The sequence below is a fragment of the Fusarium pseudograminearum genome, chromosome 1 (genome assembly GCF_000303195.2).
Source record: "Fusarium pseudograminearum CS3096 chromosome 1, whole genome shotgun sequence".
In the NCBI taxonomy this organism is placed as follows: Eukaryota; Fungi; Ascomycota; class Sordariomycetes; order Hypocreales; family Nectriaceae; genus Fusarium; species Fusarium pseudograminearum.
This window is the reverse complement of record NC_031951.1, coordinates 9,645,206-9,672,277: the sequence shown is the minus strand read 5'-3', so window position 1 is coordinate 9,672,277 and position 27,072 is coordinate 9,645,206. Positions and strand designations below refer to the sequence as shown.

Here is a 27,072-nt window from a genome sequence, read left to right as displayed (position 1 = left end):
GGGATCCCGTCCGCTCTCCCATAGATAAGCTGGTAAGGGGCGGATTAGTAGTTGGGTCGGTGACGACCAGCGAATCCCCGCTGTTGTATGTTTTTGCATGTCGAATGGCATCTATATTTTTTGTGAAGTAGAAAGAAGGTAGTTTATTATCTACTGTACAGCTCGCCGTTGCTGCTGGCGTTAGTACCATGATCAATTCGTCTTGAAAACATCGCGATGCTACCCTATAGGGGCCATCTGTCTGCGCCATTTCCAGGCGCATACATACATAGGTGGTTAGAACCGTTGACAGCCCGAAACTCTGTTGCTGTTTCTTAGCACTGGTTTAGCACTTAGCAGTAGCGATATTACATATTTAATCATTCAAAATATTCCTCGTTCAAATAAATGCGTGGGTACATGAAGTTGAGAATATTCAGCCGCTTCGGCGAGTCTTGGTTATTGGTCCAACTACGGATGATGAGAGCTGCGAGTAACGTGAGGCTAAGCAGCTGACCACAGTACACCTCAAGAGGTTCAACTCATCTAATACTTTGCTTTGTTACTTCATGTATGACTTCTCAAACCCTTGATGATAGAGACATGATCAAATCGGGTAATATTGAGCAAGTGATGTTAACGACATAATCTTACCACTCAATTACTGCGGCCTTTTTTCCGTCGTCTTACCCAACTCCCCACCTATTCGGGTAGGCACTGAGGGCTTCGTCTATCACCTTCTCTTCTCATCAAGGAACCCGAATGCCTATTCTCAAACCTCATTCTCATTAGATATCTACCTAGACATCCTCATCAACTTTCCTTGAACTGTGATCGACTTTCCCATCTCCACACCTTCCCACCGCTTATTCGCATAAGCCGAGGCTTTGGCTTACAAACGACTCACCTAGACGTCAGTCGGACATTGAATTAGTGAGGCCTGCCAGATTTCGCATCAGGCGCACAAACCATGGCGCCCTCATGGTTGAATGATATCCGTCGCATCAACCGAAATAACTTCGCGACTTTACGTGCAGCACCATGGGCTGAACTTTCCGGGTCACTGGGTGACCTGGGCACTCTGCTGCCGCTCATGATCGCTCTTACGGCACAAGGATCCATCGATCTTGGGAGCACACTTGTCTTTACAGGTGTATTCAATATTCTCACTGGCGCATTCTACGGTATCCCTCTTCCTGTTCAGCCGATGAAGGTCAGTAAGAGCTCGTGCCTCATCAATATACAGTAGAACTGACTCAGGCACTCCATACAGGCTATTGCATCAGCCGCTATCCAGAATCACTCTTCTATGGGCGCCGTTACGGCTGCTGGCCAATGGGTCGGCGCTGCTGTACTCATCATGAGCGTCACGGGCCTCTTGCGATGGGTCGTTCGAGTTGTGCCTCTCCCAGTAGTAAAGGGCATTCAGCTTGGAGCTGGTCTATCATTGATTCTTGGGGCAGGCTCATCACTGCTTCAGCCTTTGCACTGGGCTCACCCAGCTCTTGACAATCGCATATGGGCCTTGGTAGCGTTCTTGGTCCTCGTTGGCACACAGAAGCTACCACGCTTTCCATACGCATTACACTTCTTCATTCTCGCTCTGGTCCTGGCCTTTGTCAAAGTCACCGCTTCCCACGAAAGCCTTCCATGGTTCTATGCTTGGCGTCCTCGCTTCAGCATGCCGCGCTGGATTGGGAATGGCGACTCGCCTGCTCTCTGGATGGCCATCGGGCAGTTACCATTGACAACCCTCAACTCTATTATAGCTGTCACTGCGTTATCTCATGATCTCCTGCCTGAACTTCCTACTCCTTCGGTAACATCTATCGGGATCAGTGTGGCCATGATGAACCTAACGAGTACCTGGTTTGGAAGTATGCCTGTGTGCCACGGCGCTGGAGGGTTGGCTGCTCAGTATCGCTTCGGGGCACGTAGCGGTTCCAGCATCATCATGCTGGGCATTTTCAAACTAGCTTTGGGTCTTTTCTTTGGCGAGACCCTCGTGGACCTCCTAAAGCACTACCCAAAGAGTCTCCTTGGTATCATGGTTGTAGCAGCTGGTCTTGAACTTGCCAAGGTGGGAAATAGTCTCAACCAAGGTGCTTCCGACTTGTGGCATACAGCTTCTGGGCAGGGACCTCGTCGCCAACGCGACCTTTCGGAGGATGAGCGTTTGGAGAGGTGGACGGTTATGCTCATGACAACTGCTGGTATTCTTGCCTTTAGAAATGATGCAGTGGGGTTCTTTGCGGGTATGCTGTGCCACGGAGCGTATCGCCTCTCGGAACGACTGGCAGAGAGGTATTCACATCGCATCTCTCCAGTCGAGCGTGAAGCTCTGCTCCGTTAGGTGTTTACGTCTCACTGTGGTGTTTGTTCCATTGTTCTCACAAGACATTGCATGTGGTGGGTCTACCTAGCATCATGAAATAGATACCTAAAGAAAAGCACAAAATTTCCAATGGTACCTGATACGCTAACAGAGCTCATATGATCACTTATAGGGCTGCATCGTACCCCATCAAGATTCCTGAGCTTTGTCTGTTCTTCACCGAAGTTGTGACTCACTTATAAGGATTAGAGTATTTAGCGGGGCTCGAGTTGGACTCGTTTTTGCACTTGTTATATCCATATTTTGAGTGATTTTGCAGACATTGTAAAATAACCAAGGGCATATTTGGATACCAGTGTCAGGTTGATCTAGTAATGTCTGGTCGTTTGATCGCAATAATGCTCTATGTTTGAAACGTTGAAACTACCTGCTCAGCGGGTTTGGTTCCTGAACAGCGAGATAAATAAACAAATGGCTGACAACGCGCGGGGAAAACGCGACTGGGAGCTTATACCTTGTGCCACCTCTGACAGTTTGTACCACGGCTTCTCAGCTTTTTCCGTGGATCAAGGCCAGTAGGTATGGTTGTATAGCTAGTACCTACGCGATCGAGAGGCTATATTTCCAACTTGATTCTACTCTTGTAGCAAAACTGGAAGTCAGCTTTTCTTACCGGGTAAGCGATCCCATTTGACAAGCAAGATCAAACCATTTCTGTTTGTTAGTCTACGGTTGATCGATCCTTTCTTATTGCCCAAAGAGTACTAGCGGCGCGAACCATTACCAGCCTATTTAGCACCAAGTGAGAGGAGACTCGGACCAGTCGGCCAATCAAGGCGCGCAGCCTTCCCCTCTGACCCTCTCAGACATCGCGGCTTTGAGGACCCAGGCGAAAGCCTCGTCCGTCTTGAACCTTTTATTTTCCCCGTCTTTGCTGCCAACGGCCATTCCTTCAAATATACACCCGGCCCCCGGCGCGCCCTCCGCCGAGACCCCTCGTCGTTTGTGCCAACCCCTCGTGAGGTGAGGGTGAGTGACGAAGGAGCTGGTCGCACGAACAGCGATGACTTCGTCCATTGCTGGCCGCAATGGCCTGCCCGATAGCCTGGGAACCGACCGGGAGCACCAGGTCGTCGCAAACAGAAAACCGACAGCCACAACCACAGTAAAGGCAGCAGCATCTCCTCCAGCTGTGACGCCATCGAGTGCGACTGCGACATCGATATCGACAGCGGCGTCGACTGCGACTGCGACGGCGACACAAACACCAAACGCGATGCCAAAATCGCCAGTAGACAACGACGATAAGCGCGACCAAAAAGTTACTGACCCTACCCCGGCCTCAGTCTCGGCCTCGGCTCCAGCGCCCTCTCCAGCTATGGGGTCAATTTCAGATATAGTTCCAGAGTTAAATTCAGTCTCAAACCCAATTGCTGCCGATGCTTCTTCTTCATCGGCGCCGGCTGTGGCTGCACCTGCTGGTTCGTCAGTGTCCACATCAACATCAGTTCCTGCACCTGCCTCTTCAAGTACAGCTACAGAAACTGTCGCTGCCACTGCCACTGCCACTGCTCCCTTAGCGCTAGAAACAGCAACAGCAGCTGCTTCAACAGTGCCATCCAACTCGTCGCAGGCGGCAACTTCGACCGCAACCTTGCCAGATTCTTCAAATCCTCGTGCAGATTTAGCTTCTTCAATTTCTCCGACGAAAACTTCGGCCTCTCAACCTCCACCATCAACGCCGCCGCCGTCTCACGCCAACCCGAGCGGTCCTTCGCCCGAAGCTGATATCAAGACGTCAGTAGAGCATCAGAAATCTGAAGCGCCTTCGAACGATGAGGCTTCAGCTTTGGTGAAAGCTGAATCTAGTGACCAAATGATGCCTGACGCTCCTAGTGCAAGCGACACGGCTGTACCGCTGAGCGCTCATGGGGCTCGACAATCTACCCCTTTGCAATTGCAGATGTCGGCTGACAACATGGGAGAGCCCTTTGCGCCTTCTACTCCATACAATTCGACCCCGATGCCTACCATAAACCAGCATGCGTACATGATGATGGCTTTGGCGACAATGTCGGGAGCTCCCTCAGCCATGTCCCCCCCTCCAACTGTTACACCAGCTCAGGTTACTTTGCCCAACATGCTAGATGATTCATTCCAAAATCTTGCACAACCCAACTCTACACGCCAAGCAGACACCCACAAGGCTCTTGAATCTTTTGCGCGTGTAGAATTTGCCGACAGTCTTTTTCAGATGACCACATACGCCATTGTTATTGGGCGCGACCAGCGCGCACTGGAACAAGCCCGCCGTGACGAGAAGCGCCTCGACGAATATCAGCGCCGTGCCAAGGAAAATGCCGATCTGGGTATAGCACCACCCTCGCCTATCCAGCCAGATCGGAACAAGTTTAGCAAGTCTTATGTCAGTGAGGAGGGAGGAATGTTGGGTCCTGAATCAGATACTGGAGAAAACTCTCGGCCGACAAAGCGACGCAAGACTAGTACACAGGGGTCTTCGCAACATGACCATGATGAAGCGGCAGCACAAGCGCAGGAGAACATGATTTCTAATCGACAATACGTTTCCCACACGCCTGGTGCTGCCGCGGTAGATTTGACTTCCTTGCGCCCGTCACCATACCATGTTCCTTTTATCGGTATCCATTCGCCTGGTCCCAACATTGCGTCCAAAACCAAGGCAATTTCCAGAGAACATCTCAAGATTGCGTACAACCAAGAATTGGGTGTGTTTGAAGCCATACCACTGCATAAAAATGGGTTCTTTTGCGAAGACGTGCACTACAAAAGCGACAAGGTTGTGTTGCGAAGTGGCGATCGATTGCAAATTAAAGATATTGGCTTTCGATTCCATATCAATGGCGTCGAGCGGGGACGAACGGGAGCTGAGGAATATGTAGAAGAAGAGCCCGCGACAACTCTCAAGAAACGGCATGCCCAGGGCGGAAAGGAGATGAGCTTCGATTTCGAATCTGCACATGGTAATGCAGAGATACAGGATACGAGTGATGAGTTATCCGACGTGGCAAGTCCACCCGAATCGCCTGATTTTAGCGATGATGAGGATGCCAAGGTTGAGGAGTCAACGGCTGTCGAAACTGTGGAAGCAGAAGCAGATACAGAGACAGGGGCTGATGCAGAGGCCGAGGCAGAAGCAGAAGCAGAAGCGGAGGCAGAAGCAGATGCTGACGGTGATGCTGACGCAGAAGCTGAAGCCGACGCGGACATGGATATGGATATGGATATGGACGCAGATATGGACGCAGATATGGATATGGACGCAGATATGGACATGTCAATGACAGGAGGGGAGTCAGGATTTAAGCAAGAGGGTATGCTTGATCCGAATCAGGAGCATCTAATGCTCCAGATACCTAGAAAACGAGGGCCCGGTAGGCCACCTAAGAACGGCATCATGTCGAAACGAGAGCAGCGGTTACTCAAGAAACACCAACAGGAGATGGCCAAGAAGACTCTGCCACAAGCACCCCCAGTGGAACCTCCTATCAAACGCAAGGTCGGGCGGCCTAGAAAACACCCTCTGCCTGAAGGGTCCTCAGAGCGACCGGAGAAACGCAAGTACAAACCTCGCAAGCCTAGAGAAGATGGCGCTGAAGGCTCAGATGCAGAGAGGCGCGCGAGAGAAAAGAAGGAGAAGAAAGCCCGGCCGAAATCTCCTCCCCTGGAACTCAACATGGCAGACTATACCGAAGAACAGCTCCAGAAACCAAACAAAAATTACGGCGTTCTCATCGACGAGACACTCACAGCAGCTGGGCCTGACGGGCTTACTCTGAAGCAGATTTACAAACGGATATGCCTGAGATACCCTTGGTTCCACTTCCATACAGAGACCAAAGGATGGGAAAGCAGTGTGCGCCATAATCTTATTGGTAACGACGCGTTCAGAAAAGATGACACGACCAATCTTTGGTCTCGTGTTCCGGGTGTTGAACTCGACGCTGGAAAGAAGAGGAAGGCCTCATCTCCAGACCGTGCAGCAGCTCAAGCTTATGGCCAATACCCATACGCCTACAATGCCCAGCATTTGGCAGCTGGTACGCCCGGTTATACCGCTGGACAGGCGCCTCCTGGCTATCAAATGCCAGCATATACGGCACAACAAAGCCAGCCAGGACGACCAGTGCAGCCTTATGGAGCGTCTGCATCACCACCGGGACCAGCACCAGGCCAGCCAGCTTCTACAACAGCCGCATCGCAGCCGCCAGCGCCAGCACAACTTCCTCAAGGTTATGGACCACCGCCAGCCCCTGCTCACCCACAGCTCGGAGTGCCCCAACAAGGTACTTACAGCTCGCCATATGCGCCACGACCACCGCCTCCAGCAAATCCTACAGTCAAGAGTGAAGAAGGGCATGCCAATGCCATCACGTCTGCCAATGCAAGCGTTGCGCAGCAACAGCAGCATCATCTTCCTCCTCCGCCACCTCCGCCAACGGTGGGCGCCAAGACTGTCCCTGGAACTGGGCCCGCGTCAGTACAGCAGCAGCCTGCTACTCCTGTAAACCGAACTCCCTCATTGCCTGCAGCTCCCGCTCCAGCGCGACCCGCTATCGAGCCTAAACTGCTCACGGCAGTTGTCAACCTCAAAAATGGCCTGATCGAAAACCTCAAGAAAGCCAAGAATCCCAAGGCCGCAGGAATCGTCATGTCAGCATTGAATCGCTGCATTGGCCTCAAGAAGGAGGCAACAGAGAACGACAAGATGGAGGCGATTTGCATGAAGGGCATTCGTCAACTCATCGACGGTTTCCTTCTCAAGTCCAAGAGTCCCACGCCTGGTCCAGCTTCTTCTGCTGCTTCTCCGTCGGCTACCGAGACACCCCTCTTTCTCGACTCCAAAGTCCTCGCGTCCCTTAATGGTTTTAAGGAAGTCTCAGTCAAAGCCCTCAGTCCCAAGCTTGGTGAAGCCAAAGCGGAAGCTGTCACGTTGTCTGCCATTGACCGGGTACTGGGCATAGCCGATGCTAGTATCGTTCCACCGCCCGGAGAAGGCGAAGCTGTTGGGAACTTTGAAGGCATTGAGCAGCATCTCATGAAGTCCATACGACAACTCCTGACGGGTATGAATCAAAAGGTGTAGGTAGGGATTCGGTTTTGCGTGAATTATGCATCTTTGGCTGCAGTAACTTACCAGGTTACTTTATCCGTCTGTTGGTGGAAGTGATGGTCAATTTCAGCGGCAAGGTTAAAAGCCAGGGGACGATTAGATTAAGGGTTCAATGCTTTACAAGGCGTTCTGGAGGGTCTAATGATGGACACGACCTAGGGGGCGCTGGGTATGCTGTTATATCGGAGTTGCCGTTCCGAGGTACAGCATCTTTGCAGGCTTTATTTTTTATCTATCATGATAGGGGGTTTACATATCAAGTTAAAAAGCTTGATCAAAAGGGATATGGAGTTTCTCGTCGGGGGCATGATCCCCTTTTCCACTTCAACTTGTCTCATATACCTTTAGAGCAAGCGATCGACTTATCCAATTCAATATTTGTCATGAAAAATTATTTGCATTCGTCCCGTATAACTTTGACTGTTCTATCTAACATGTCTCGCCTCCCTCATTCAGCACATCGTCTGCTAATGTATTCTCTGCTCAACAGGAAGTTCCTAAAAACAGCCAGCTAACACAATTAAGATTGATCTGTGTCGCCAAGGCAACAACGCCTTGACAGTATCACCACAAGAAAGAAGATTTGAGCCGCCAGTATGCACCCCTTCATGAAGAAACCACCTTTTCCCCAAGTCCCAGCATATCACTCAAGCTTCAAGGTTGGGAAAAGACCCAACAACAACAGCTGACCTCATCATCATTGTCTCTTTTAGCATGGCATTCTTGTTCGTCTCTTTTGAGAACTGCGGTTGATGCATCATCTCCGCAGTAACTGACATGGTATCCTCCGCCTCCTGCCCTTTGACCCACGTCCCGCCTGTTTCATCAACATATCTTCAAGATTTCCGGTTTTTTCCTGCGCCCTAGGTATCAAAATAAAAAGGATTAAGCTTCTATTGGAGAAGAACGTAAAAAGATGAGAAAGAAAATCAACGTCAGGGAATGACCAGAAACGCCCCAGACCAGTTGGAATAGTGGAGGGATTGTGTTGTGAGCACCTTTCATCAAGACGCGTGAGGAGCCCCTTGTTCAGAGTCGAGACTTGACTGGGCCTCTTCAGCCTTTTGGCCGGCTAGCTTGTCGACGCCAGAAACGCCACTGTCTGCTTCATCGTACGAGATTCCCAAGCCATTGGCTTCCTTTCGGCCTGCACCCGTCTCCTCTTCGGCCCCTTCCTCGAGGTTCATCAGGGCCGGTGGACGAGAACGCATCTGCTTGGCTTTCGTGAGTGATATCGTCTTCTGCTGATAGGTTGTGGTGATGGGCTTGGAATCGTCTCGATCAATAGTCGCTTTCATGAGAGCAGCCATCCACAGCCGTCCTTGCTTCAAGTTCGGAACAGCAAAGTAATGAACAGTTGGTTTTGTGAAGTTCACAGCCCTCGACAGACCGGCACGGGGAGGAACCAGCTTGAAAATGAATATCGAATCGTCTCCCTTTGCAAGATCCTCGGCGCCAGCTTGGCTCCCAGGCATCGATTGGCCTCCTAGACTTGTGATTGTAGCATGGAGACCTGTGAGCTTCTCGTTATCGGCAGGCAGGACTCGGTGGAATGAAATATCAATAAGTCCTTTTTCTTGCTCATCATCTTCTGAATAGTAGTATGCCAATCTTCGACCCTTAAGAACAAAGAAACGAGGCTTCCACGTTGTCATGAGATTGGAACTCTTCTTCCTCATCCAGCCACTGTAGTCGGCATCTTTGCTTGCCTCCTTGGGAGAGATCTTGAGTAGCCCTCGGGTATAGGCGCTTGTTTCCTTTTTGCTCTTCTTTCCAGCTTTCTTGCTAACTTGATTTACGGGAGTACCGGGGCTCTTGGCGGTATCAGGAGATTCAAGATCGAAACTAGCTCCTCCTGAGGGCGTCGTCGAACCAGTCCGCGCGGGTGAGTCCACTAAAAAATCCTTGGTCGATGAATCGGTCGGAGTTGACGCTTTGGATCGGTCAAAGCTCAAGTTATCAGATATGGCTCGCATGCCCTTGCTTCCAGCCAATGCGATGGGCTTGTTTACCATTGACGACAGCCAGTCCGAGTTGAAGCCTTGGTGCCGAGTGGAGACAGGTGATGCTGTCGAGCGACCTGATCCGACTGTGGTGTCCAGTTTGGTGACAGTGGGTGACGGAACGTCATTATTAGATGCCGGTACGTTCATTGTCGACTCTGAAGCAGCTGACGCAGTTCTCCTATGAGCGCCAGGCTGAATACCGTAGTACTTCTGAGCGGCTGAGGAAATACCTCCCTCTGCCATTGACCCCACGCTTCCGAATCTTGACTGTCGTGCCATGGCTGTAGCGCTTCGTACCCTTTGCTCATCTGCATAACTAGATTTCCTCGACTCGGCATTGCTGTCGCGCTTCCGCAACAAATTTCGCTTTCTTCCGTCAACTTCTGTTCCGGAAAAATAGCCTCGATCAGCGTCAACATTAGAATCTTGGGTGTCGGCCCCGGGCGGGCTAAGTAGGTCGTGAAGGCCTGTTGAGGAAAGGGGTCGTTGCGGGGGTTGCGAATAAGCGTTGCCAAGGGTCCAGTTTCGGTCAAATGAGGGCTGCTTCTTATGAACGCCCTCGGCTACAGGGAGGGTGCCCGGTGTTGAGATTTTGGGAACAGGGGCAGGCCCGGGAGGTGCTGCTGGGCCTACCGGGCCAGCTTGGCGAAAATCTGTCGATGAAGAATGTCGGCGTGAATGGTTCAATTCCCTGATGGATGCCGCAGATGGCCTCTTGATATGGCTGGCGCGGTTAGAGCTGTCTTGCGTATAAGATCCTGCAAATGTTGGAGATGGTTTAGGAGTGTTCTGTGATAATGACATCCGTCTCGTTTGAATAGAAGTAGGCCGATTTGTTAGAGTGTTTGCTCGACTTCTCGGCCTCCGAATGTCATCCGAGCTATCATTCCCATATGTCTGCGTTGTCCGGCGTGTTTCCAGTCCCTGGTTGTTAACCTCATCCTGAAGGGCCTTGATCTTGTGCCAAGTCTTCAGGCGCCGGCCAACTGAACCAAGGTCGAAGGCTTTGATGAACAGCGAGCTTTGATCCATACCAAGAATGACCTCGCCGGAGATTTCTTGGTCTCGGAAGACTTCGCAGTGGTGCTTCTCGACCCCTTCAGTAAAGAGGTATTCGGCAACGTCATCAGGTGACCACGCCTCGACTTCTTCTCGTGTATGGAAATCCCCTTCTTCTTCGTCTGTCTCTTCGCCTTGGATGTACGACGCTCGTTGGCCGGGGTGAATGCTGCTGTACTCGCTACCGGAATCGTTCGCTGCCGCTCGAAGCCCGCCATTGCTTGCTGGAGATCTCAAATCGGTTATGTGCTCGTCAATGACAGTGAGTGTTTCGTGCAAGACATGGCTGTCTTGGTTCTGGGTAGTTAGTTGGCTCAATCCAGGCAGGACAGGAGGCTCGCTTGCTACCAAAGCGGGCTCGGATTTGACACTGTTAAGAGGGAGTGTCACAGGGCTCCGGGCCTGGGGCTGCGGTGCAGGTTCTTCTTTTGTGCCTGTGTTTGTGGTCGAATCTTGAGCTTGTTCTTGATGAGGGGTCTGGGGTTTGGAGCTGCTGAAAGTGCTCGTGGGGGCATTTCTAGGGGCCAGTCTGGTATAAACTGCAAAAAAAGTCAATTACGGTTCGGGAAGCTGAGCATAGAAGATGGAGGAGCAAACCTTCAGGAAAGAGTCCATTGTTATTGTTGACTAGATGGCGACCGAGAAACCATCCGTCGCCAAACTCATCATCTCGTTCTATCAGTTCAACTCGATCTCCCTTGGCAAGGCTGAGTTCGTCGGAGCTTCGGGCCTGAAAATCGTCTGTGATGGGCAAAAGGGCATGAGAATCAGCTAATGCTACAGACAAAGAGCAACAAAGCCAAAGGCAGACTCACGTATTACAACCAAGGTATCGCCAACTTCAGGCCTGGATGCCCCTTCGCTAGGGCCTCGTGAGGCCATGGTGTGATGAAGCGATGCGCTGACGATGACTTGAAGCGATTGCGTTGGTGGTTGGTACTTGACGGCTGAGATCGCAGAGGGAGGAATGGAGTGGCAGTTTAAGGGCAGTTGTAAAGTCTGCGGAACCTGACAGTGGCGCGGGACCGAGCGGGTGGTGAAGAATGGTATCGGTCGACTCGAGAGAGGCTAGAATGTTTGTTGTTCGATTAGGATTCAGATCCAGATCCAGCTGCTCGACCGAACCAATACTCCGTAGCCGTATTGCCAGAGCTGGGCTCGGTTGGTTCAACTCTCTGCAGCGAGAGAGGGCTGGAGATGATGTATAAGTTGGGTAGTCGGGTCTGAGCTTGAAGAGACCCGTGGCAGTGGTGGTGCGCTAAGGTACGAATGTTTTGCTGGGGTGGAGCGGCGGTTGCGATTGCGGTTGCGGTTGGGGGAGGCGGGAGAAGTGCGTGGTTCCTGGACCTAGACAGCACAGAGCGAAATGCCTAGCGTGGAAGATGGCGATTGGTGATTGGTGTGACCCGGGCCATTTATGGCTTTGATCGAGTGTTGTACCAATATGCTTGCTGGCCGACTACTAAATTCGAAGCAGCACGGCACGGCACGGAGCTTCAAAGTTCAAATGCGCTGTACCCATTTCAATAAGTGATCTGTCTTTTGTCGCTGGACGATCAGACGTACCTAGTGGGAAGCACGTCCTGCAATTATAAGGCTTACTGAACACTAGGTATCTTGCAGGGTACGGAGTACATATGATGCTCTTCCAGAAGTGGTGCATTGGCCCCCTCCAGTCCAGGGATGTTGGGATTGGACGGGCGGGCAGTCAAACCTTTGCAGATGCTATTTTAGGATGATGTTATGCCAGCGCAGCGGGCCTAACGGAGTGAGAAGCTCAATATGATACGAAGTACAGAGTACCTTCCTAAGTATGTTACTACTATATCTGCGACGCAGCACCTAATGCCTTTATACGGAAATTTGTTGTTGAAATGGACAATCAAAGGCTGAACAAGGAACGGCGGTGATGATGTAGGAAGCCTATGATGGTGCAAGGCAAAGTCCAAGGCTAACTAGATGATGTCGTACGAGACAAGCAATCCTTGCCTGCTCGGTCAGTGAGTGTTGAGCCTGCAAAGTGATTGAATTTTGATAATATGCAGAGTGAACAGTGATTGATGAGGCTCCGAGCCTATTTAACCACTGCTCCGCAATTGCAGGCTCTTGGCAATATTTGACCGGACCGGTTCTTATTAGTCTGTCTAGTGCACGCTTAATCACTGCCTCTGCCCACAGCCTACAGAGTGCTTTGCCATGTATGAGTACGGATATGTTCAACTGAATTATATGCAGGGGTTACACAGATACAACAGGCTGCTAACCTGGGTACTCTGTGCGCATCGTAACTACCTCTAGTTATACTTTATAGACCAGATCTAGTCAGCTAGTGTGTCGAACAATAGCGACAAGTAGGCTTATGTGGGTGATCAAATGTTTTGCTGTGTTGGTTCTATTTTGTGAGCCTATTGATATCAACAAATATAGAAGCCACGTGAAAGCCAAAATCAATCACATCACATTATCCTCACTACCACAAAGACTACAGTACGAGTACGTAGATTCAGTGACCAATCATATAACCAAGTCGACCCGAGACATTACTATGTCGAGCAGAAGTTTGTATTAAATTGAAATAAACGAGGTGCGTATGGTGCCAGCAATGATTGTCCGTCATAGTAGAAGGCAAACATGGATACGGGCATATGATATAACAGTCTGGGCTTCTCTGTCCTTCATATCTATGTCTAGATAGGTAGGTCAAGAAATACCAGAGCAACACATGAATTCATTACTACCAGCGTAAAGTAGGCAAAGGATATTCGCAGGTAACCTGAACCAGCCAACTGAGACATCCAAATGCAATACCTCATAAGCAGGTTAGTAGGTACAGATCAGCTATCCAATATCCGTACAAGCAAGCCACCAACTGCTAAGTTATCGGCTGACTGCAGAGCAAGCCAGCCCGTGCTTTATTTGCCTACCTACCCATTATCCTTTGTTTGCTGCGACGCCCTTGCTTCAAGATCTCTTTGTCGATTGGGCTGGGGCTTGGACTGGGGCGCAACTGCACTTTTGGATTTTAACTACTAAGGTACCTAGGTAGGTGTGGTGTACCTGGCTGAATCACTGCCAAAGTTTCTCCGCTCGCATCAACCAACAACAATCGTGTGTTGATTCACCAACTACTCAATATTCTGGCTCATCAAATCTTGCGTCTAGCTAAACTGCTTCACTCCTTCATATCGTCGTATTCTTTGACTTGTGCAACGCGGTGATTCTTGCCTCTCGTCGCCCAATTCTGACACAACCCATTCGTTCACGTACTGATCAGTTACATGACCTGTGACTGATACGACGACTCGCTATTTGACACTGCTCATCTCCTTCGCTGAATCATGCTCAAGCTTGCAGCTATTGATTCAAGAAAAGGCGACGTTAAGAATGATCCCCAAGTATGATACATAAGATCCAAGTGGTCTGCACCCAGGTTTTGACAGCAACTACCTTTATATCGTGATCCTCAACTCGCATACCAGAACACGCGTCATCGACCTGTGAAATGCCACAAAGATCAAAACAAAACCAGTCAAAGACTGTTTCTGTTCCTGATCCTCTTCAGATTGCTTCATCCAACGCAACTCTGAATACCTTTCTTGGTGGTCGCACTCATTCATGGATGACCAGGGGGTCGTCCATAGTCACCAACCCTAGGCCAGCAGCTCCAGTAGCGCCCAGCAATTCCCGGAAGCGGAACAAAAAGAGAAAGGCGTCTGACACGGCTCCCCCGACCCAGAACGACAATGATGTAGAACGCGACAACATCCTACCTGTGCAATCACCAGAACAACCACCGGGTACCAGAGGAACCACGAGGTACGTCACGATATTTCTACCCGTTTCATTCTTTGATACGCAGCGTTTCTCGATCCAGGCAACCAAGCATCGGTTGCGCGATCCGTAGCCTTCCGTTGCCAACTTGAAGCAACATTGCCACCGACCTTGCGCATCGTTCACCAACGTCGCTAACTCTGCAAAATAGAGCTCCAACCGTCCTACCCTCTCCGGCCCTGACCGATGCGCCGAGCCCGAATGGCTCGAATCAAGTTGACTCTGCAAATCCCGATTCAAGCGCTCACGTAGAGACTGCAGGGCCCGGGTGGCCAGTTTCTAATAGTAACATGAGACAAGGCGACCTAACACACGTCGCGACCAACCCCAACCAACTGAACAATGCGCAAGCCGCCTTTGCGCAAGCCGAGAGCTCTTTTCCTCGACAAGCCCGTAACGCAGAAATAGCAACTTCATCTGCAGCTGCCAACCCAACAACGGCTGCGCAGCCCCTTCAAAGATCGAATGTATGGTTCGGCGCCGGCAACGTACAGCACAGTTCAGCCGAGCCATCACGACTAAACCCGAGAGTTCGTTCAAGGCCATCTGTTGACAGCGAGCCCAGCGAGCACAGGGATAAGCGCCCTCGTGTACAAGGAAGATCGAGTCCAGAGTTAACATTCAATCAAAAACTATGCCGGGATTGGTTCAAAAGTATTGAGCGTCGCGTAGAGTACGTCAGTCATGCCGGGCTCCTCAACGACAATGTTGAAAAACCCAGATATAGGATTTTGGGCGAAGCATGTCAGAATGAGGATTTCTTCTACGTCGCTCTTCACCAGGCTCTTTGCGCTTGGACCTTGAACAAGGAGCCTGTTCATCATCTCTTCGACGGCTTAATGGCCCCTAACACCCTAGATCGTGCTTTCGAGATAATCCAAACCATTGTGAGGAGAAACGACAATATGTCGGCTGTTCACCTTCAGTGGTTTGCCAATTTTCCTACTTCCATCGCTGAGTTCTCTCGGGTATTTCCACATACAACTTCGGCCGCAGAAATATCTGCCTTTCTTATTCGGATGATACAACATTGGCACGTTCTCTTGCAAAGTGTCCAGACCCGAAAGTACCCGTTGCTTGCATATGAAATGATACACATACTACAGTGTCGGCCCCGCGGGTTACAGTGTATGCTGTTTACAATGAGTCGCAGGACGCTTAGCGTAAATGACGGGCCTGCCGCACATGCGATGAACGAAATCTACGAACAGGACCGGCTTGACGAAATCACATATGAAGCGCGTGGCGAGCGCCATGAAACCCTGAGGATTCGACGAGAAGCGGTGGCAATGAGGTACAGACAGGTTATTTTGGCATCGCAGCCAAAAATCCCACCCAGTATGTTATTCAACTACCTCCTTGCATATCGATGATTTACTGACCATCATGGCGGATAGATACGATATCGTCTCCTGTTGTCAGTCAAAACTCTCCTATGATCGAGCAAAACTGGCAACAGCCAGCAGCCCGGTCACCACTTGCAACAACCGTTTCATCTCATGCCGCAAACACAACGGCTCCGCCTGTTTCTTTGCCTAACTTTGATGCCTTGGCTGCTAGAGTTTCTACAGGTGGCCCTGGTGCGACAAGCCCGATGCCCATTAACCAAGCCCTTCCGCAAGGTAGCAGAAGTCTTCAAGGCGCGCGACGACCAAACCATCTCCATATTCAGACGGAAACCCAGGCGGTTCCGCCTCTTCCGGCTCCTAGCAACCAGTCTCCTCTCGCGCAGATTCATCCTCTACCAAGGTCGTCAAGCGCTGGTTCGCCAGTGATGTTGCAACAAACCCGGGCGCTGCAATCAAATGGCCAGGTGCGAACTCCCGTTCTGCCTCCAAACAACTTGCTGCCACAAAGACGAGCCAGCTCCTTTGCTTTTCCACCCCCCGCTTTTCCATCTCCAGGGTTTCCCAGCGCTCATGGCACAAACGCCCATAGTCCGCCGATGCATCCTCATTCACCGGGATTCCAACAAGTCAGAGGTCTGGCACAGATGACGTACCCTCATCATACTCAGGCAGTGCAGTCTCCACGGCATCTACCAGTATATCCACCAACAAGTCCGCCACGCGGCGCGTCTGCGTCAGAGAACCTCAACTACGCAGCGCAAATGACGGCCCCCCCAGCCGTACCATACCAAGTGCCAGTCACAGCCAATAGCTCTCGCCAGCCGGTGCCGCCAGTGCAACATATGCCTGAGGCGGAGTATCCCCCGAACCCATATGGGCAAGAGTCGCTCCGACTTGGTCTTCATCAGATTGATGTGCGCAGTCCTCGCCGCGTTCCGTCACATCCAGGGAAAGATCGATTTTATCAATTTGTCAAACAGCTTGTGTACGAGCCTATACACTTGGAGCCCAGTATAGGCCTACGGTCTTTACCTTTCACTGTGCCAGAAGACTATATCCGACGACTCACGAAGAAAAACGAGGGAACTGGTCTTCCATTTTGCTACTATTCTGAAGGGTCCTACCGCTATCGACTACGCATGTGCATGCAGCCCGAGACACAACCAGCCCCTACCGAATCGGATTGGGTGGTTACAGCGACATCCTGGCCGAGCCACATCTTCTTTCAGCTGAACAAGAAACATCTAGAAATACGCCGCAAACAGCACTTCAACAAGGACCAGCCGTTGGAATTGACTGACTTCTTGCACGAGGGCGAGAACTTTCTTAGGTTCAGCTATCCTCCGGGCAACCAGAACATGACCCCGGGTTACAGGTATTTCATGGCCATCGAAATAGTAGAGACGATCAGCCATGATGCCGTCTGTAACATAGTCAGATCAATACGGCGCTTTCCCCCGGGTGAAACAATGGCGAAAATACAGCGTCGCTTGCGACCATCAGACTCGGACGACATCATTATCGAGGACGAGACCTTGTCAATTTCTTTGGCTGATCCTTTCACCGCGACAAGGTTTGTGGAGCCTGTTAGAGGTTTGCAATGCAAACACCTCGAATGTTTTGATTTGGAAACATGGCTCCGTACCCGACCTTCGAAGCCACCACAAAAGGGAGGGGGTCCGCAGCAAAAGGGAGATGAGCCCTCGATGGTGGACGTTTGGAAATGTCCGATTTGCTCGCTTGATGCGCGACCTGGCAGCCTCTGGATTGATGAGTATTTCTCAGGAGTGCGTCAATCTTTAGTCAGCAACTGTGACATGCAGACTAAGAGCATTACTGTGACCGCTAATGGCAGATGGGCTCCAGTACTGGACGCAGACGACACAGATGATGATTCTACGCCTGCGCCACGACCCAGAAATACAGTCAACGGCAATGCTGGGAAGCAGTCAAGCACGTCCGCCGTGTCAGCAGTACCAGATGTCATTGAGATCCTGGATGATGACGACGACTGAGATATTTCTGGCGTAGGCCTCTATTGTTATTATCCTTTTCGAGAGACAAAAAATTTCTAGTGTTTTATGGTCACGCAAGGCGTTTTGGAGACGGAGTGCTATCTCGAGCTTGGCAAGAATGCGTTTTACAATTAGATACCACTTATTTGACACAACACCCGGCGTTTCGGGATAGGTCCCTTGGACTGCATGGTACATAGAAGACGAGAGGGTTTTCTCTTGTCTGTTCTGAGGTAAAAGGAAAGGAAAAAGGAAGAGGGCATGTGGAGATGATGGATGTTTACAACCTATCTAGGCTACAGTACAGATCTGTATATATTAAACGTGCTGGGTCTGTCAACATAATACATAACGAGCTCGTTTTAATTTTTATTCTGGATAGGCAGAATAAGTCATCTCCATGTTTCCCGTATTTTTGAGAAGTTATTACTGCAATGCACTGTACATAAATTTAGCAAGATACCTCCAAAAGGGAAAGGCTTCAAGCGTTAGTCCGGGGTAATTTAGTAGCATCAACCAGACGCGTCAGGGACGTTACATTATTTACTCCAACACCATATCCAACGAGCAATAGTAGCATGTGTATATACTCGATTGACATAAACCTGTGGTCTGGACGTTATATCTAATCGAGGTTCTGCTGCCGCCAGCATGACAGGGAGAGGGCCCAGCCCGCCACGCCGCTTACGAGCTTGCGCTTCTTGCGTCAGAGTCAAAGCCAAGTGTCATTTCCGACAAGACAACCGGAAAACACCCATTTGCGATAGGTAATACAGCGCCCAAACTAAGGGCCGTTTACGTCTTTGGGCACGAGAGTAACTTGACCAAGGTGCGAGGCTTTGGAGAAAGAGTGTCTGCCACAGACTACGAGCAATCTGAGAAAACCACGAAGGACTCATCAGAGCAAAGAGTAAGATCGCGGGTGCTTCACGTAATATATGCAACTTACGCTGAGACTCTGCAGGTTTATCGAAAAGCCACAAGACGTGGTCGCTACTCCAGATGGTGCAGTTCTTGTATATGTCGATGATACAAACCTTTACTCATATTGAGCAGATCCAAATGACAACCAACAAACGCCAGAGCCTAGGAAAATCACAGAACACACTCAAAACACAAATTCAAAAACACCGGAAACTCTTCAGCCTCTATTCGGCCTCTCATGGCCACAAGCAACCCAGATACTAAATATTTTCCGTCAAGAGTACACCTCTCAATTTCCTTTTGTGCTAATCCGCAGCGGTGCCACGGCAGAATCTCTATATAAAGGAAACCCATTCCTGCTTCGAGCTGTCATGCTAGTTGCTGCGCCACTATCAGAACCCAAAATCATCAAAATGAAGCGCAATGTGCTTACTTACCTGGGTTATAGAACACTTGTCGAAGAAGACAAAACTCTGGATATACTTCAAGGTATACTGGTCATGGTTGCTTGGTAATTCTTTGCTTCTAATAGTGACCAAGTCAATACTGATATGGTACACAGGGCACATAAATGCCATATTGATAACAGCCAAGCCGTCAACTTGACATACCTTGGGCTGGGATATGCGCATAGCCTGGGAATTACACGAGATACTTCACTGTCTTCTGGTCCTCATATCGATACTGAAGACTCGGGTATAGCAGTACTGGATCCAAAAGAAGACGCAGATTCAATAGAGAAGAAACGCACTCTCCTTGGCATATACTGTGTGTTGTCAATGTAAGTACTCGACTCAACAGCTGCTAGATGCGTAGCTGATACAATACAGTCTCTCAACGAGACAATCACGCACAAATCCTCTGCAGACACTTTATATAAACGGCTGCCTCAAATCCTTTAGCGAGACCCACGCCTCACCGTCCGATTCTGTAGCAGAGCACATGGTCCATCTGATTCAGATGAGCGAGAGACTCTCAGAAGGGTTTGGTGATCCGTATGAACGTACACTCTCCAGACCTTTTGCTTTCCTTCTAGAAGGAACTGGTAGACGCTTCCACTCTGATCTAAGTCGCTTGTCAGAATCAGTTGCATATCCCAATCTCGCAAGTCACAGCCAGATATTCGAGTTACATCGCTTGTATCTCCTTGTGCGGTTGTATGAGCCAGCAATTATAGTGGCATGTCATCCAGACGAGGGTGTAGCTCAGTTTTATTATCTTTTGATATGTCTGCGCAATTGCCTTGAAGCTATGCAATCCTTTTTCGAACTTCTTTTAGGGCTGCCTGTTCAAATGGTTCTGCGTTGTTCAATGCTTACTGTCGATCAAGCTCTTTATGTCATGTTACAAGCATCACGACTGCTTCTCATTGAAACTCCTGAGTGGGATGTTGAGTCCGCTCGACAGACATTAGATTTGAGTGCTGTACTGGGTCAGATGATAGCACGTTTTAAGAAAGCGGAAGATCTACGTAAGAAGGAGATAAGCAATTTTGTTGATGCTATACGTGAAGAAGAAAGTGGAGGTGGTGTTAGCAGTATCGCTATGGTCGCAAAGGAGGTGCAGTGGCTGAAATACTGGTTCGAAGCCAAGACTCAAGGTCGTCAAATGGGGGATGCATCGTCAGATGAGTTAAATGGAGACATATCTCACCATGGAGCAAAGCCGAGATGGTTTGTAGGCCTCTTGGAGGAAATGCCATGGACTACTACATCTTGAGGTTTCCATAGTTTAAAACACAGACTATCAACAGAAATAAGCAGTTCAGGTCGATCAAGTGAATTGCAGGGTATCATGTAATCTCGAAAACAAATATGAGAAGATGTCAAAACGACCCATAGAAACGCCAACCATCGCCACATAAATCATATAATATTCAAACCATCTCTCCCAATATCATCATCGCAGCGACTCCTTACCCCTACATCTATCACCAGTGAGAGTAATCTCGGGCACATTGTTGTCTAAATCTTCAAGAGCGTCATCCTCAGAAAACTCGGACTCATCGTTATTTGACCAAGCGAAGCTATCGCCTTCAGAAAGCTCCGACTCATCTTCATCGTCGTCAAAGACTCCCTCAGTAAGCAGCTCCCAGCAGCTTGGGTCAGTCATGTCAAGGCCCTCAATCCTCGTGCGCCACTTCTCTTTAAGGTTTCCATCGTCATCGTACGGCTTCTGTCTCATCCAGCTTGTCCACATCATGATATTCTTGGACGCAGTTGTAGATTTGGTTTTGAACCACTCTTGGTGCGAAACATGACAAGTTGGGCATTCTTTCTCTCGCTTTCGCTGATTCCGAAGTTGGCGGTGCACAAGCTTTTCGACCTTGACATAGTGCTCAGCTGTAAACTGGCAAATAACTTTGGAGTCGTATCCGCATTGGGCTCTCCAATCCTTCATACGCTTTTCAACATCGTGGGCGTATCCAATTTTGATATGGGGGTTGGCATCGCGGTATGTCTCGGGGAAAAGATAAGCATAGATGAATCCATCCGACTTTTTCTCGGTATCTAACAAGGGGCGAAGGAGAAGTTTTCGTATGTCTTTGTTTATTTCGATGACGGTCCAAGCAGGTCCAAAATCTTCAAACTCGTGTTTGGGAGTGAAGACCTTGGGAAGTGATAGCTTAGATGGGGTGGAAGGAGTGGAGCTGATAGAGGGCTTGGTTGGTGTAGATGGTATCGGTTGAGATGTATGGTAATTTGTGATTTTCGATATTGACTTTTCGTTCTTTTCGTTCTTAGAAAGAACTTCATGCTTGACTTCCACCATATCCGTATCTAGAGACTCCGAGACATCCTCTTTATGAGTTGCAAGAGAGTCATCTTCGTCTTCCTTCTTGAAGGCCACTGTTTTGAATGGCTTCAGAACTGTCTCCCATAATGATAGGCGCTTAGATGCTTGGTTTCGATGGAATCTCGGACACATGATCAATAAGGCCATTTCGCTAAGTAAAGACTCGGAAGTACAGAAGCTCCCATGATCAACGATCTGATCTAACAAACTAGCAATCTTCTTGGAGTTGATTTTGCTAATGGCGATTCCGCATCGCTTGCCAGGATTTTTGCCAGATTGGCACTGACCATGGCATTTCATATTGTTTCCATTGTCGATATTGAGCAAATCCCGGAGAGCGGATGAAGTAGTCGGCCAGCCTGCCTTGGAGGTGGTAGTTGCAGTGATAGGAATCATCCTGAGCCTAGATGTCGATATGTCGTAGATAGAAGAGATAATGGATAGTTTCTATGCCAACATGATGCTGAAGGCGTAGTTCATAACGATATATAGCCAGATTATCGTATCGTTAAGCGCCAGAAGAGGCAGTGTCGTCTTGGAAGGCCTCCTACATGTACGTCTTGGAGGCTATGGCCATGAATACGGTCGTAGGACTTCAGCCGGGTGGGGCATGTTCAGACAGAGGTGGTGTGATGTAGTATTGGCAGACAGAAAGATGGTTGAGAGGTAGAAGGCATGAGGATATATAGATAGTTCCTTCCGTCTCTGATAGCCTGATGAATCCATGCCGAATGCTCCCTTCCCACTTCCTCGCGTTTCTAAATATGATCTTGATTAAGACACGGCAGGGGCATTTGTGATGCTTCATTCTATGTGTCCAGATATTAACAGTCAATTGGGACTGAGTCATTTTCCATGGACATGGGACTTTGGACTCGTGTCAGTGTGGCATCCCAAGGTGTGTTGGTACACCCTGGTCTCGAAACCTCTGCGCCCCTCTTGTTGGCCGCATCATTTGGATCATGAGAGACCCAAAGGCGCTTCCAGGCATAACTATTCAGTATTGGGTCAGCCTAGAATATGCACTTAATATCATTGGCAGATTCACTTACCTGGTCTTCAGCAGATTTACTAGAGGTGTCACACCATCACAGCCACGTTCGCGGGCCGTCGCGAGCAGGGGCTACGCTTTGATGGTATCGCATTTTCTGAGATGCTAAGCAAGGGTCTTTACTTTTCCCTTGAACATCTCATTCAAGATTTTGATGGTTTGGATATGGCAGAGATTCGTCGATTCAGAGTCAACAGTCATAGATGACTTAGACTACCAAGGAACTATAAGGGAAAATGAGCCAATCAAGAAAGACGAAACAGCTGATCAACTGCCCTTGGTCGAACAACAAGCCGAGTGACGGAATCTGTAGAGGTTAATTGACGTATATCTCTCATCAATAATTTATCAACTCGTTTCTTCCATCACATCTCAACATTGGCTATTCACTGTCATTGTCTACGCCTTTTCATCATGTCTTTACCTGAAAGTCAAATTGATGCTGCTCAGCGCATGTATACTGAGCGCGCCAGTAACTATGAAGATTCGTGGCATCCGGACTATAGCAGACGCTTTATGGAACTTGTCCCTGTTCATCAAGGCGATCTTATTCTCGATCTAGCCTGCGGAACTGGTCTAGAAGCTGTCATTGCAGCGGATCGCGTTGGCGATGATGGACTCGTCATCGGCGTCGATATCACTGAAGCAATGCTTGCTGAAGCACGCAATAAACTGAATCAGGATGAGCTTCTGGCTCGCCGTATCAAGCTTGTTCGGCACAATGTCACTGATCTGACAGACTGTTCGCATGTAACAGAGGGCAAATTCGACCTTGTCATCTGCTCAAGTGCGTTTGTTCTGTTTGACGAACCCGAAAAGGTTGTTGCGCATTGGCGTAAATACCTCAAGCCCGGTGGAAGGGTCGCTATCGACATAACCCACGAGTACAATCTCCGCGCAGGCCTTCTGTTGGAGAAAGTAGCTCAACGTCTGGGCATGTCGTTCCCCGCGAACCGGAGTTGGATCAAGTCAAAGGAATCATTCAGCGACATACTCAAGAACCAGGGATTCATAATCGAGGAAATCCAAAACTTGGAGAAGGCCATGGGCTTCGGATCGAGGTATTTCAGCGTGGATCAGGCTGATGAGCAGTTTGACTATGTTGTCAACGGGCCTCTTACGGCCTCCATTATCACGGACGAACTAAGATTCAAGGGCAGAGAGTATTTCAAAGAAGAATGGAACAACGCTGCAATAGATTGCAAGGTTGAGGAGTCCGATACTGTCTATGTTTATATCGCCAGAAAGGCCTGATGTAGTATTACAGCAATACCAAGTATACTTGATCTTGCTCCATGGTTCACATCTTGGCTTTGACTTTTCTGATTTTGGCCTCGACAGGTATCCTTGGGTGATCGCCAGCGAGCTTCAGCCCAGTAACACGCTCAAGCTCGTCAACGGCCTCAAACGCCCTACCAAGGTTCACCTTGATCGTTCTTAGCCCCTGTTTTCGAGCTGCCTTCAGGTTCTCCCCAATGTCGTCAAGAAAAGCAACTTCGTCTGGCTTAACGCCAGTGCTCCAGTCTCGATCCCTGCCGCGAGGTGACTGTGCGTTGGTCTTGGCAAACTCGTCTACTCTGGTAAGTGCAAGCTGATACATAGCCGGATCGGGTTTGCGGATTCCAACATGAGCGGATGAAACAAAGACATCGAATATTTGTCGTACAGGTTCGTCGAAGAAATGATCGAGGTGAAGCTTGTGACCAGGTGGGAAGATAACAGTGTTGCTTAAGGCTGCTAGGATGAATTGGCCGTTCTCTTTGAGCTTCTTCAATGCCGGGTACATCCAGGGGTCTGGACTGTTGGATACAGTCATCATCTCATTGAACAGCCATTCTGCGTCGATAGCAGGGACCGGTGGTGCTTCTTGTGAAAGGTTGGGGTCTTTGCTCTGCTCTCTTTTGTAGAAGGCATCCCATCTAGTGGGATCATGAAGGTCTTGACTGAACCCCTTGAAGAATGATTCGTCCATGGGTATTTCACCCTTCTCCAATCGGTGCCAGAAGCCGTTTGGAGCGGTTCGAGATATCGAGTAGTTGACCCATCCTGGGGGAATACCCAAACTCAACTCATAATCTAGGATGGCTTGAAAAGGTGATACAACCTAGAGGGGTCAGTGAGATCAATACAATTGGTTTCGGTCAAAATTTATCATAAAAGGGTAAGAAACGCCGATATCGAATGGCAAGAGTTGAAGTCAGCGCGCGTCTCTTGAATCACTTACACAAACACCACCAATATCGAACAGAAGAACCTTTGGCTTGCTCTCAGACATTATGATCTTATTCAGGCTTAAAGTATAATCAAACAAGTGTGCAATCAAACTATAAGATTGAGACGGAATATTGTATAAACTAAACCATTCAACAACTCTCAAGATGTCCTCGAAATATACATCCAAAACGACTCCACCGAGGCCTGGGGGCATCCGACGAGCCTCGGTAGATCCCCCCATTTGACTTGGGCAACTCTGGGGGAGATAAGATAAAGCGTGACCACGTGATGCGATGATGCTCCCTCGTCCCCAACCCAGGTCCAGATACTCAAAGGCGGCAAAAAGAGACGGTCTAAACTCTTTTAGGCGATTAGGGCTATATGAATCCCCCACCAAAGCCAGGCTTTTACAGATTATTCCTCTCGCATCAACTCCGAAACTTCAACACCCAAGTCGTCGTTGAGCCAATACCGTCAAGATGGTAAGTTGAGGCCTATCGCAGGGGAGTGTCCTTGCAAAGGAACTTCCTTGATGTTTTTCATTTTTCGGCAGAAATGCCAATTGCTCTTGGAAGAGTCACCGCAAGATGCTTCGGAACAAGAGCAAATCTGAAGCGCAAATTGCTGACTCGGGGATTTTTGACAGCCTTTCAAGTTGGTCAAGAATAGCGCGTACTACAGGTGAGTTTTTTTTATACTGTTTCCCGCTTTGGCTATCTCTCTCGAGAAGGAATGCTAACAATTTTTCAGTCGCTACCAGACTAAGTACAAGCGCCGCCAGCAGGGCAAGACCGATTACTACGCCCGAAAGCGCCTCATCACCCAGGCCAAGAACAAGTACAACGCCCCCAAGTACCGCCTGGTTGTCCGCTTCACCAACAAGGACATCATCTGCCAGATCGTCACCTCTGAGATCTCCGGTGACAAGGTCTTCATCTCCGCCTACGCTCACGAGCTCAAGGCTTACGGTATCGAGCACGGTCTCACCAACTGGGCCGCTGCTTACGCTACCGGTCTTCTCGTCGCCCGCCGTGCCCTCAAGAAGCTCGGCCTCGACGAGGACTTCGCCGGTGTTGAGGAGGCCGATGGTGAGTACAAGCTCACCGAGGCCGCCGAGACCGATGATGGTGAGCGCCGCCCCTTCAAGGTCTTCCTTGACGTTGGTCTGAAGCGAACCTCCACCGGTGCCCGTGTCTTTGGTGCCATGAAGGGTGCCTCTGATGGTGGTATCCTCGTCCCCCACTCCGAGAAGCGATTCCCCGGTTACGACATGGAGACCAAGGAGCTCGACGCCGACACCCTCCGAAACTACATCTTCGGTGGCCACGTCGCTGAGTACATGGAGACCCTCGCCGATGACGATGAGGAGCGTTTCCGCAGTCAGTTCCAGAAGTACGTCGACGACGACGTTGAGGCTGAGGGTCTTGAGGATCTCTACACCGAGGCCCACGCCGCCATCCGTGAGGACCCCTTCAAGAAGGCCGAGAGCGACGCTCCCAAGAAGACCAAGGAGGAGTGGAAGGAGATCTCCCAGAAGTACAAGAGCAAGAAGCTCACAAAGGAGGAGAAGGAGAAGCGTGTCCAGGAGCGCATCCAGGAGATCATGCAGCGGGATTAAAAAGTTGCTTTATCTCATTGGGTCACGGGCATTTGAGGATTGTTGGCCTTTGCATTGGGTTTGGAGTTTCGAGGAAAGGGACGGTCCATAAAAAGGACCATATGAATGAATTACCAAAAAGATACCTTCCAGCCAAATTCCATAGTTCTGGTGAAACGGCATCTCATTACTCCAATGTTTCTTGCCATTTGTGTGTGTGCGTGAAAAGACGAGATTGACTTTACTTATCTCGGCCTAGCGTATCAGGTCCGTGATGAATTCCCATTTTGGTAGAAGCTGAACTTTTGGCTTGTCATTTGGTATAGGGTATGTTCATTTGAAATATACTGTCACTCAGAACGTCATAGTTCAGACAAGCATCACAACTCTCAACAACTCTGCTGGGGGAAACCTCCGAGTTATTAACATCTAAGGCTTTTTTGAAAATATCAGTGGCAACCTGCGTGAACAAAAATCAGCTAAAAGATGTGTCCCGTCATCGTGGAAACGGTTGAAAGTCAATTTCTGTTAGGCTTGTGTGGCGGCAAGTCTACATACAAAGATGCAACTAGGTTCATCCCGGATTACCTATCAACCTCCTACCCATATGCAGAGCATTTCAGCTATTGATATCCAGTGTTACTGGCAGGAACCATTTTGACTGTTTACCGTGATCGGACATGAAAATCCGGTAATCCGGAACTTAGAAGTTCTTTTCTTCGGAAAATGGGAATGTTGTGGAGATGATATAATGGAACAAGTAG

General features: G+C 49.4%; 9 protein-coding genes across 9 annotated transcripts, besides 2 other annotated features; 6 read left to right on the top strand and 3 right to left on the bottom strand.

The window, feature by feature from the left end:
- Positions 1-4: 4 nt before the first annotated feature.
- Positions 5-95: a repeat region.
- An 854-nt stretch (positions 96-949) lies between these two features.
- On the top strand, positions 950-2,332 carry FPSE_03919 (uncharacterized protein; the record flags this gene model as incomplete). Its single annotated transcript, XM_009257037.1, has 2 exons — positions 950-1,192; positions 1,253-2,332. 2 exons carry the CDS (start codon positions 950-952, stop codon positions 2,330-2,332), a joined length of 1,323 nt encoding a protein of 440 aa, XP_009255312.1.
- Positions 2,333-3,377: 1,045 nt separating this feature from the next.
- Positions 3,378-7,439, top strand: FPSE_03918 (uncharacterized protein; the record flags this gene model as incomplete). Its single annotated transcript, XM_009257036.1, has 1 exon — positions 3,378-7,439. The coding sequence occupies one exon, from the start codon at positions 3,378-3,380 to the stop codon at positions 7,437-7,439; it is 4,062 nt and encodes a 1,353-aa protein (XP_009255311.1).
- Positions 5,443-5,628: a microsatellite.
- A 1,031-nt stretch (positions 7,440-8,470) lies between the features above and the next one.
- Positions 8,471-11,413, bottom strand: FPSE_03917 (uncharacterized protein; the record flags this gene model as incomplete). The annotated part of the gene is made up of 3 exons (XM_009257035.1): positions 8,471-11,070; positions 11,129-11,272; positions 11,347-11,413. The coding sequence occupies 3 exons, from the start codon at positions 11,411-11,413 to the stop codon at positions 8,471-8,473; spliced, it is 2,811 nt and encodes a 936-aa protein (XP_009255310.1).
- Positions 11,414-14,033: 2,620 nt separating this feature from the next.
- Positions 14,034-17,726, top strand: FPSE_03916 (uncharacterized protein; the record flags this gene model as incomplete). Its single annotated transcript, XM_009257034.1, has 3 exons — positions 14,034-14,347; positions 14,514-15,700; positions 15,760-17,726. 3 exons carry the CDS (start codon positions 14,034-14,036, stop codon positions 17,724-17,726), a joined length of 3,468 nt encoding a protein of 1,155 aa, XP_009255309.1.
- A 1,337-nt stretch (positions 17,727-19,063) lies between these two features.
- On the top strand, positions 19,064-20,369 carry FPSE_03915 (uncharacterized protein; the record flags this gene model as incomplete). The annotated part of the gene is made up of 3 exons (XM_009257033.1): positions 19,064-19,161; positions 19,213-19,431; positions 19,481-20,369. The coding sequence occupies 3 exons, from the start codon at positions 19,064-19,066 to the stop codon at positions 20,367-20,369; spliced, it is 1,206 nt and encodes a 401-aa protein (XP_009255308.1).
- A 180-nt stretch (positions 20,370-20,549) lies between these two features.
- On the bottom strand, positions 20,550-21,842 carry FPSE_03914 (uncharacterized protein; the record flags this gene model as incomplete). The annotated part of the gene is made up of 1 exon (XM_009257032.1): positions 20,550-21,842. The coding sequence occupies one exon, from the start codon at positions 21,840-21,842 to the stop codon at positions 20,550-20,552; it is 1,293 nt and encodes a 430-aa protein (XP_009255307.1).
- A 1,069-nt stretch (positions 21,843-22,911) lies between these two features.
- On the top strand, positions 22,912-23,751 carry FPSE_03913 (uncharacterized protein; the record flags this gene model as incomplete). Its single annotated transcript, XM_009257031.1, has 1 exon — positions 22,912-23,751. The coding sequence occupies one exon, from the start codon at positions 22,912-22,914 to the stop codon at positions 23,749-23,751; it is 840 nt and encodes a 279-aa protein (XP_009255306.1).
- Positions 23,752-23,797: 46 nt separating this feature from the next.
- FPSE_03912 (uncharacterized protein) lies at positions 23,798-24,772 on the bottom strand (the record flags this gene model as incomplete). The annotated part of the gene is made up of 2 exons (XM_009257030.1): positions 23,798-24,601; positions 24,722-24,772. 2 exons carry the CDS (start codon positions 24,770-24,772, stop codon positions 23,798-23,800), a joined length of 855 nt encoding a protein of 284 aa, XP_009255305.1.
- Positions 24,773-25,190: 418 nt separating this feature from the next.
- Positions 25,191-26,329, top strand: FPSE_03911 (uncharacterized protein; the record flags this gene model as incomplete). The annotated part of the gene is made up of 3 exons (XM_009257029.1): positions 25,191-25,193; positions 25,358-25,392; positions 25,462-26,329. The coding sequence occupies 3 exons, from the start codon at positions 25,191-25,193 to the stop codon at positions 26,327-26,329; spliced, it is 906 nt and encodes a 301-aa protein (XP_009255304.1).
- Between the last annotated feature and the right edge of the window lie 743 nt (positions 26,330-27,072).